Source organism: Oculina patagonica, chromosome 8 (genome assembly GCF_052425735.1).
Source record: "Oculina patagonica isolate OP01 chromosome 8, crgOcupat, whole genome shotgun sequence".
Taxonomy (NCBI): domain Eukaryota; kingdom Metazoa; phylum Cnidaria; class Anthozoa; order Scleractinia; family Oculinidae; genus Oculina; species Oculina patagonica.
The window spans coordinates 34,061,482-34,072,401 of record NC_135765.1 but is presented as its reverse complement, the minus strand read 5'-3'; the positions used below and the strand labels follow the sequence as shown (position 1 = coordinate 34,072,401).

Here is a 10,920-nt window from a genome sequence, read left to right as displayed (position 1 = left end):
GCGGACTCTGGCCAAGTCCATTTTTTGGCGCACAGTGCTCATTTTCGATTGTTAGCCAATCAAATTTAAGCATATACGACTGGAAGTCGTGGATCGCGGACTTGGCTAGAGTCTGCGTTCTATTTTTTTTTTTTTAGTCTGCGTTCTTGTTGCTGACAAGTAGAACAGCTGGCTCAGGGGACGAAAATTGAGGGGTAATCATTCATGGTTACGAGCGCGCATGCGTCACACTGCATTTGCCTCTGATCACCATGTGACGTAATGCCTAGCTCGCTTGCTGGCTCTCACAGCGGTTGAAAAATTAATATACATAAAAGTAGTTTTGTGCCAAAAGCAGGTGGAAATGGTCTGTTGTTAAAGATCACGTCACTACAAGTGTTTAATTGATCTAATCGGTGGTTAAGATGCGCTTTTTTTTCGACAGAACATCACTTACGGTTTAAGGTGCAAAATACATTGTACCCTGCCCGACGTACCAGGAAAGTAACTCTTCTAGCAGGGTATAAAAATAACAACAACAACTTTTATTTAAAAACGGTAAAGAACACTTCAAAATTAGAAAAAAATCATCTCCCTGCAACGTAAAGACACTAGTATTGGACATTAAATGCAGAGAACTCAGACAAACTATTCCCTCACTCAAACAAATTAAACAAAATTTATTCGTATTGAGTTCTGCGTTGTGACAGTTGCTAAGGGTTTTTTCTCGTGTATGCAGCTGTAACAACGAGACAGATGTAAGTATGCAGAGGAACAAACATCCGTGTCAATGGAAGAAAATTGCTCGCGATCCTTGAACACTGCTTCTTCCGTGGTTTTAGCCTCGTTAAATGGCGTTTCCGGCTTTTTAACAATAACTGGTATAGAACATATACTTTAAGTGGCACTACATAAAAGCGCCTACATAGTCAAATAACCTACAGCCATGCAGCGGCATTACGTTTTTGCTATACACAATGAATATCTAATAAGTCAGCAGTACCGTGCACAATTCAAAAAGAATATCGTTGCCCAAACAGAATTTTGAGTTTTCGTTTGTTACGACAATACGTCAAACTACAAGGATAATTTATTCATGCCTATTGCATTGACAGCATTTACATTAGTTTACAAACTTTTATCTGAAAAGCTTTGCGGAAATCGAAACTGCGAAGAGTTCTGCTTAAAAAAAATAGAACATTTGAAAAGCTTGGCGACATTTGAAACAGGGAAGAGATCTGATTAAAAAATGGGAATAGCCTTCATAAAACCATAATGGTTTTCATTTCGACAGTTTTGACGGAATTGCGAATCGTTAACGCAAAACAACAATCGTAAAACGCAAGCTTTCCATTTCTTCCCTCCGCAAATGCCAAGTGGCTCTAGAGAAAATTTTTATTAATGAATAACGATCGATGTTTTAAGTGTAATTTAAAATAGAAGTGAATAAAATCTTTTAAAGGTGCGTTGTCACTGTTGCCTAAGGATCGAAACTGCTCTAAAGTTATTTTCACTTTTTAAGCGATAACGTCTGCAGTTTTGACTAATAAGCAGAAGAACAAACGTCTACGCCAATGGAAGAAAATTGCTCGCGATCGTTGACCAGTGCTTCTTCTGTGGTTTTAGCCTCGTTAAATGGTGTTTCTGGGTTTTTAACAATAACTGGTAATTTGGTTATTCTTCTTGCATTGTACAAAACACCTTTTCTCAAGAAGACAACTTCAAACTATTTCGTTGCCTCGTTAGCTTGCGCCGATCTCTCTGTGGGTCTGTTTGCCAACTCGTTATACATCGCGTTAAGTGGTTTTGTTTCTCTTCAAGAAATTCAAGAGTTAAAGAACGCTGAAACTTTTGTTTGGTTGTTAACCACGACAGTCACGACTTTTAATTTGTGTTTTGTTGCAATTGATCGTTACATCGCTATTATTCACCCTCTACGGTACTCTGGGGTAGTAACCACAAACCGACTTTTCCGGGCGGTTGTTTGCATGTGGATCTTCGCTGTTTTATTCGCAGCCATCAGTTTTTACCTTCCGTACAACGACTTGCCCATGCTGTGGATAATTGGCTCTGCTGTGACATTTTTCTTTCCTCTGGGAGTACTTTTATTCTGTTATTTTCGCATTTGCTTAGTTGCGAAGGCGCACAATTCTCGGTGGAAACGACAACCCACTTTCGACAGCTCAACTAGATTTGTCGAAGAGTTGAAAAACCGAAAGGCTGCCGTGACATTTGCAATCATAACAGGCCTTTTTGTTGCTCTGTTCCTGTCAACACTTGTAGTAAACTTCGTTGGTATGGCCTTACGCAGACAATGCCATATAATGCGAATCAACATAGCCTGGTTTTGGGTGGCAGCTATTTCTTACACTTCTTCAGCAATAAACCCTTGGATCTACGCTTTTAGAATGACAGATTTCAGGCGGGCAATAAAGCAGTTATTGCACAGAGCATTTCTACTCTGAGAACAATATCGAGGAATAAAATCATATGTAAACCAAACGGTTTTAGCGAATTTTTGGTGATAGCGAACACTCGATTTTCTCCTTCACGACGGCAGAAAGGTATCTATAACAGCCAAGGGAATTTAAATCTCGTATTGGTTTTTTTTGCCATGCAGGATAAAAGACACTGATAAACAACACTCCATTGGATGTAGAGTTCAGTATTAAGTACAGTGTTCAAGTCATTCCACTGAAACAGTTTGGGAAGAATACGTCAAACTACAAGGAGAATTTATCCAAGCCCATTGCATTGAGAGTTTACATGGGTGGATAGGAATCTTTTATTTGAAAAGATTGGTGAAAATCGAAACAGTGAAGAGTACTGCTTAAAGGAAATGAGAATAACTCGCAATTGTAGAGTGGTTTCCATCCTTCATTTCAAATTTCGAAAGTTCGACTGAATAGCGAATCTTTTATGCAAATCAACAATCGTATAACGAAAGCTTCTCCATTTCTTCTCCGCAAATGCCGGGTGGCAGTGAATGTTTTAAGTGTAAAATAAAAATAGAAGTGACTTAAATGTTTTGAAGGTGCGTGGTCATCTGTCACAGTTGCTATAAGGATCGAAACTGCTCTAAAGTTATTTTCACTTTTTTAGCGGTACACGTCTGCAGTTTTGACTAATTAGTTGAAGAACAAAACTTCCACGCCAATGGAAGAAAATTGTTCGCGATCGTTGACCAGTGCTTCTTCAGTGGTTTTAGCCTCGTTAAATGGTGTTTCTGGGTTTTTAACAATAACTGGTAATTTGGTTATTCTTCTTGCATTGTACAAAACACCTTTTCTCAAGAAAACGACCTCAAACTATTTCGTTGGCTCGTTGGCTTGCGCCGATCTCTCTGTGGGTCTGTTTGCCAACTCGTTATACATCGCGTTAAGTGGTTTTGTTTCTCTTCAAGAAATTCAAGAGTTAAAGAACGCTGAAACTTTTGTTTGGTTGTTAACCACGACAGTCACGACTTTTAATCTGTGTTTTGTTGCAATTGATCGTTACATCGCTATTATTTACCCTCTACGGTACTCTGGGGTAGTAACCGCAAACCGACTTTTACGGGCGGTTATTTGCATGTGGATCTTCGCTGTTTTATTCGCAGCCATTAGTTTTTACCTTCCGTACAACGACTTGCCCATACTGTGGACTATTGGCTCCGTTGTGACATTTTTCCTTCCTCTGGGCGTACTTTTATTCTGTTATTTTCGCATTTACTTGGTTGTAAAGGCGCTCAATTTGCGGCGGAAACGACAACCTACTTTCGACAGCTTACCGCCATCTGCCGAAGAATTGAAGAACCGAAAGGCGGCCGCGACATTTGGGATCATAACAGGCCTTTTTGCTGCTCTGTTCCTGCCAACACTGCTCGTAAACTTTGCTGGAATTGCGTTAGAAAGACAATGTCATCGAATAAAACTCAACATAGCCTGGTTTTGGGTGGCAGCTGTTTCTTACAGTTCTTCGGCAATAAATCCTTGGATATACGCCATAAGGATGTCAGATTTCAGACGGGCAATAAAACAGTTATTGCACAGGGTATTGAACCCAATAAGCAACACCAGAGAATAGAATCCTATACTGCAAGAGTTAAAGTACATTGCGAAACACTTTTTGTTGTAAACATATTATTTACAAGGCTAAAAAGTTATAAAATTTAAAAAGAAACCAAAACGACTTGTTGTCATCATCAGACTTGTAGTCATCAGCCTGGTGATGACAACAAGTCGAAAACGTTTTGGTTTCTTTTTTAATTTTATAACTTTTTAGCCTTGTAAATAATATTTTTACCTTTTTAGCGGACATTATGTCACTTTTTGTTGTGACACACAAGTAATTTTAGTCAAGTGAAAATTGGTAAGAATAGAAGGGAGTCTGTCATTGGTTAAATCATCTGCAATTGCAATAGGCTAACGTTAGATTTCAGCAATTGCAAGTGATCTAATCAATGACAGACTTGTGTTGACAGACAACTGATTTTAAGAGTTTGTAAAATAAGTTGTCTGTCAACAGAAGTCAATTAATCTATCGACAATTAATATATTATTATAGAGAAATAATAAAATATTAGATACATTTGTGTAGCGCTAAAACTATAAATACCGGTATCCTAAAGCGCTGTTAATACTGATTTACATATTGAAATAGCATAAAAACATAAGAATAAAATGAATCAAGGTACAAATGAAACCAAAAAAGGTCAAGAAATAGTATAGGCTTAAAGTGTGGTCGTAAATAAAAAGTTAAACGCGAAACGCTTTCCTGAACTTTTAAGCTAAGTTTGCTATTGGGTTCACACGTATTCACACGTGACATTAATTGTTGCAGATGGTGCGAGTACCAAATGACGTAAAACAAAGGATTCAAAAGACAATAAACAATACCCAAACCACGACAAAATAGCCAACCAACAATAGTTTCTAAATGAAGAGAAGATCCTCGCAGTAATGGACACAACTTAAGCAGTTGCGAAAATAAAGCCTGAAAAAATCAGGCTAGCCGGGACTCGAACCCTGACCTCTGCGATACCAGTGCAGCGCTCTAACCAATTGAGCTAACAAGCCAACTGGGAACTGGTCATTAAATTGGTTTGTAATACACCCGGGAAAGATGAAGATAAAATAATGAATATATGAAATCATATAAGATATACCGAACTAAGCTTATCGTTTAAAACAACAATACAGTTTATACCAACGCTGATCGAAGTTAGGTCGCTTCACGACACACGTGTTTTACGCACGCGCAACTTTTTAACCAATGAAAAATTAGAATTTACCAAAAGATTTGTCGCCAAGATGAACGGATCAATTCTACCATTTGGAAAAAAAGTGAGAACTCTGTAACACAAGACAGGTCAAGTTGACGAGCCTTTGATTGTCCACAGTGAAGGACGGGGGAAAGAATTATAAAGTGTCCCAAAAATCGTTACGTAGCTATGTTTAGTGCACAGGGTTCGTATGGGTCCTGGAAAGTCCTGGAAAAAACTACCGGTCTGGAAAGTTCTGGAAATCTGTTAAACTCAGGTAACAACTGAATTCTCAGAACTAACATTATAAGAAATGTACAGGCAGTAGGGAGAAATAATATGAAAAGTCCAGGAAAATTGTACAAGTGACTACAGGCGGACAAAATCATGTATTTTTGCGTGTTAGTCGTTCGAGAGGTGACGTAATCTTGTAGGCGTAAAGGATGATGGGTAATAAAGAGCAAGAAGACAAACATGGCATACTGTTAGTGATTGTAGGTAAGTTCGTGACATGGCTTTAGAAGAAGAACGACACCGAACAGGTATCCAACTGAGAATTTAGCGCGGGAACAAGAAATAAACTTAACTCTTAAATTTGATTGGTTAGTTTTTTTGCTATGATGATGAAGTTAGAAAAAACGCAAAATTGTTCAACACATTTTAGCATAATAACTAGAGTTGTACAATAAACAGACAATATTGAAACGCAAAGGATTAAACATCATAGACTGGTCCTTATGGCACATTTTCACAAACCCTTTATCGCTTCTTTTTTCGACCTTTTTTCGAGGTGATCAAAGTTTGTAGTACCATTTCCATAAAAATATTATTAAAGCCACCCTTGAACCAACCCAATTCAAAAGATGCAGTTTTGGAGAAAAGAAAGAATATGAAAGAGTAGAAGCAAAAAGCCAGATTTTCATCCTCATAATCGTTTTCAAACCAAATCAAGCCAGATCAGAGCGCATAACCCGGTTTCCCCGATCAGTGTTTAGTGTACAGTGAATAACCTGGCATGATAAGTCCGGCCTCAATAAAAATGCCCAACGAAAACTCGACATTAGTAAATTCTGTTATTTGTTTATTCATTTTTGACAACGTTTCGCCATGTTTATACTGTAGGTTTGTTCTGAAATCTTCTCAAGGAGCGGACTACCCACCCGCATAATTGATCGGGTCTGATTTCTCCGCCTCTGTATATAACACTTCTATTTCCATTGGACAAGCAGTGAAGAGCCATCATAAATGTGCCAGAAAAAATCAACAAAATGTTATTAAGTGCCAATCACGTATCGTGTATAATATATACAGTACTTATGACTTTATTCTGTTATGGAAATTCTCAGGGCTCTTTATACACTGAACAATAAATGTTTTATTGCCTGTTTGAAATTTGTCATTCGTATAGCGTATATCCACGGATTAATTGCCGACGAAGTGTAAGAAATAGCTGCTACCCAAAACCAGGCTATATTGAGTCGCATTAAATGACATCGCCCTTTTAAGGAAATTGCCACAAAGTTTACTACCAGTGTTGGCAGGAACAGAGCAACAAAGAGGCCTGTTATGATTGCAAATGTCGCGGCCGCCTTTCTGTTTTTCAACTCTTTGGCCCTGACTTGAGCTGAGCGCTCAAATGTGGGCTGTCTTTTCCATCGAGAACTTTGCGCCTTCGCAACTAAGTAAATGCGAAAATAGCAGTACAAAAGTACTCCCAAAGGGAGGAGAAATGTCAAAAAGGAGCCAATTATCCACAGTATAGGCAAGCCGTTGTACGGAAGGTAAAAACCGATGGTCGAGAATAACACAGCGAAGATCCACATGCAAATAACCGCCCGGAAAAGTCGGTTTGTAGTTATGATCTCTGAGTAGCGTAGAGGGTAAATGATAGCGATGTAACGATCAACTGCGACAAAACACAAATTAAAAGTCGAAACTGTCGTGGTTAACAACCAAACAAAAGTTTCAGCGTTCTTTAACTCTTGAATTTCTTGAAGAGAAACAAAACCACTTAACGCGACGTATAACGAGTTGGCAAACAGACCCACAGAGAGATCCGCGCAAGCCAACGAGCCAACGAAATAGTTTGAGACGGTCTTGAGAGAAGGTGTTCTGTACAATACCAGTAGAATAACCGAATTACCCGTTATTGTTAAAAAGCCAGAAACACCATTTAACGAGGCTAAAACCACGGACGAAGCACTGGTTAAGGTTCCCGAACAATTGTCTTCTTCCATTAGAGACGGACGCTTGCTTATTCGTGTAGATTAGTCAGCAAAAACCAACTTTTTTTAATTTTGCAGCTGAACAAACATGACGATACTGGCCGGTGCACCTGGGATCACAATTGACACAAAACAAGTGCATCAAGATAAATTAAAAATTCTAGCAGTATACCCGAAAAGGAAATTTTTCGAGAACGTAAAACTTTACTGAAAGCATCGTTTGATAATTACTACAAGTGTATGCTGATAGAATTACCTAGCTAAAAGATCATATTTCCAATTTCATTTCCAATGAATACATAAAAATGACCAATTCATTCTCCAGATATTGTACACTTTTTAGGACAGTAGGTAGTTTAAGTAGCTTTAATTATTGTATATTTTAGATCTGTGACATTTGTACTTCCTTTTAGATTTTAATACTTTTTTACTTCCATGGAGGACCTCCCTGAAAACCACGTATTTACGTGACGGGCGCTTCCTCTTAAAAGATTGTTTTATTATTATTATTATTATTATTTTTTTTTTTTAACGAAGTACTGTATTATTATTATTATTATTATTATTATTATTATTATTATTATTATTATTATTATTATTATTATTATTATAATTATAATTATTATTATTGTTACTGCCCTGTAATTTAGATACTTCCCTTTCCTCGACTTTAGATTGAGTGGACATCGTCGTCCAGGGTTTGATAAAATGCTCAGGAAATGAATGGGATATGAGATAAGAATGAACGCCGATAAGTGTGAAGAGCAGTCAGAGCACTATCACAAGAGAAGCGTAGTACGTAGTGGAACAGGCAGAACAAGATGTTTAACGCCGACCTACAAGATCTGTGTTAGTGATTACTTCAGAGCCAGTAGCATTGTTGCTATATTAGACAGCTTTGATGGGGGAGGGGGACTTGAAAACGTTAAAATCTTTTACCTACCTGGGTAGTACCAACGACAAGCAAGGGGGGACAAACACTGACAACAAAATAAGGATACCAAAGGCACAAGCAGCCTTTGTCAATACGAGGAATATTTGGCGCTCACGGAACAGAATCACAGAAACCAAACCAAGCCAGTTTAATTTTATGGATTAGAGACATGGAGATCAACAAAGTATCCATGAAAAACCCTTATCTTGCACCAACAAGTGTCTGTGCAGAATTTTGCAGATGGTCAGACAGTGTCAGTAACATCGAGCTATCTAGAGAAAGAAATGGAAATGACTTGGGTACATCTTGCGAAAACCCTCTAGTAGCATTACCAGATAAACTTTGACATGGAATCTGTAAGGCGTAAGAAAGATAGTCTTTGGAACACCCGGGGTCGTTTCCTCGAAGCAGAGATTAAGTCCCCAGCCAAGAGTCGACATCAGTTCAAAGGTGTAAGGAACAGAGGGCTGTAGAGAAAGACTGTTGATAGCCTATGCTCCCTTTTAATCAAAATTTTGCTTAGAAAGTGTCCGCTATTCACCTCAACTAAGGTGTACGCCTTAAAGAGAGTTTGTGAGAGGCGCGGTGGCGTAATGGTTGGCGTGTTGGACTCCGGATCGAGTGGTCTAAGTCTGAGCCCTGGTCTGGGTCACTATGTGGTGTTCTTGGGCAAGACACTTTACTCTCATAAAACTTCTCTTTATACAAGTGTATCAATGGGTACCGGCGAATTTAATACCGGGGGCTCTGCGATGAACTAGCATCCCATCCAGCGGAGGATAGAATTATTTAAGTTATTTTTTGCTACAGAAACCGGGGTTAAATGCTTGTACTATGAGCATAAGCACAAGAATCCGTGCTTATGTTTACGCTCAGTGAAAGCTGCAAGCCTTAATCGCCGGCCTGTTAAGCCACCTAGGCATGAAGACAGACGTATTTAAAAGGGAGTTATTATAGAAAAACAAGCGGCATTTGGCCGGGACATGAAAACTATCTCCGCCCTTGAAAGATGTCCTCTTTGAGAAAATTGACTGTAGTCTCGTTTATTTTCGTATCTGGGAAAATTATGGTCGCTTATTTTTAATGTGGAAATACATTTAGCTACCAGCTTAAACTAGATGAAGGAAAAAGGAAATTCTACCTCTTTAAAGAGAGAAAATTTTATTCGATTTCTTAGCAACAAGTCAGCAAAGTGGCTACCTACAGGTCTCTGTCACGCTCACTCGAAGCTTGCATGACACCGGCCGTTTTGAATACTAATTACATCGACATTTGTTGACAACGGTTTAACCTAAGTTCTAAAACTTAATTTACAGAACAGAAAAATCCAGAACAAACCATGGAATAGAAACCTCGAATGCCTATCTGTCTGTAACGGTGAAAACATCTATACATCCGCCGGAATTATTTCATTAATTTCAAACTATTTTCTCTGCTTATCTCACTCGTTCTAGAACTTCCGTTGTATGAAATCAAACTTAAAATTTTCTTTCCCTTAAAAAATAGCGTGGGCAACTGTTAATTTCTTTTATGCCAGGGAAACTAAAAACAGAACTGGAATTTCCCTGAAAATGGCAGGATATGAGGGCAATTATATATTTTATAGGCGTAAATATATAAAGCCGAACAAAGTAGAAGACTTGAGCGATAAGAAACATAATTGCGTTACATATCGGCGATTTACTTTCGATTGACACATTTCTCGCAATATTCATTGAAGAGTACTCGGAATATTCAGTCACAGGTACAAACATTTTCACAAACATTTTGCATTTATATTTCAAATGGGAACGTGTTGTAATTGTCATTAAGTGCAGTGATCGGGAAAAGAGTTTTGCATGACTGTAAATTCGAGAATGTTTATCAAAGACACATCGCTGCGTTTCTCGGAAACACGAATCTATTTGACCCTGAAACAATGCTTTGGGACCCAACCTCCACTCAAGCGCGCTACGAACGCCTTGTGAGAAACGACCTCGGCCGTGTTGTGAAAATTCGAATTTTACCGTTGTTAAAGACGTTTTCTTTAATATCATTCCCTCCTTTGGCAAATTTCGTGCGAATTGGAGTACTCATGAATAAGGGAAACCCCCACAAGCGGAAATCATAATGAGATTTCTTTAAACAACCCGAAACTTTCAATGCTAAATCGTATGACGGCTTTGCATGTTATTGGTGAAAATGTAAATTTGCCCGGGCAAATGGTGCTTAGGTAAGCAAAAACTTTAGAGGGGAAAATCTTCGGCCGCAAAATTGTGTCTTTCGATTTAAAACAGCTTTACAAGCGTCAAATACATTTATTTTCCTTATTTGTGATTTTATAACAAGCTCAAAAATATATATTTTAAGAGAGATATGAAACGCCATGTTAAACGAGGCGCAAAGAGAACGAAACCTTTCCAATTGTAAATATGAATATATTTGAAATCCAAACATGGTTTCAGGCGACTTTCAGTTTCGAAACAGTTTCTTTTCCGCCAATAAAAATAATATTCGTAAGAACTTGTTGGTTTGTTTATTTTCAAATTGGAATAATAAAT

At 38.2% G+C, this 10,920-nt stretch overlaps 3 protein-coding genes across 3 annotated transcripts; 2 read left to right on the top strand and 1 right to left on the bottom strand.

The window, feature by feature from the left end:
- Positions 1 to 1,128: 1,128 nt before the first annotated feature.
- On the top strand, positions 1,129 to 2,457 carry LOC144662132 (histamine H2 receptor-like). Its single transcript, XM_078522881.1, has one exon. The coding sequence runs from the start codon at positions 1,554 to 1,556 to the stop codon at positions 2,442 to 2,444; it is 891 nt and encodes a 296-aa protein (XP_078379007.1). The 5' UTR covers positions 1,129 to 1,553; the 3' UTR covers positions 2,445 to 2,457.
- Positions 2,458 to 2,477: 20 nt separating this feature from the next.
- LOC144662130 (beta-3 adrenergic receptor-like) lies at positions 2,478 to 5,883 on the top strand. Its single transcript, XM_078522878.1, has one exon. The coding sequence runs from the start codon at positions 3,136 to 3,138 to the stop codon at positions 4,042 to 4,044; it is 909 nt and encodes a 302-aa protein (XP_078379004.1). The 5' UTR covers positions 2,478 to 3,135; the 3' UTR covers positions 4,045 to 5,883.
- Positions 5,884 to 6,269: 386 nt separating this feature from the next.
- On the bottom strand, positions 6,270 to 7,458 carry LOC144662142 (adenosine receptor A2a-like). The gene has a single exon (XM_078522898.1). It carries the CDS (start codon positions 7,456 to 7,458, stop codon positions 6,574 to 6,576), a length of 885 nt encoding a protein of 294 aa, XP_078379024.1. The 3' UTR covers positions 6,270 to 6,573.
- Positions 7,459 to 10,920: the final 3,462 nt, after the last annotated feature.

What these genes read in the sequence shown, in the direction of transcription:
- LOC144662142 (XM_078522898.1), bottom strand. Translation starts at nt 7,458, where the DNA reads ATGGAAGAAGACAATTGTTCGGGAACCTTAACCAGTGCTTCGTCCGTG.
- LOC144662130 (XM_078522878.1), top strand. Translation starts at nt 3,136, where the DNA reads ATGGAAGAAAATTGTTCGCGATCGTTGACCAGTGCTTCTTCAGTGGTT.
- LOC144662132 (XM_078522881.1), top strand. Translation starts at nt 1,554, where the DNA reads ATGGAAGAAAATTGCTCGCGATCGTTGACCAGTGCTTCTTCTGTGGTT.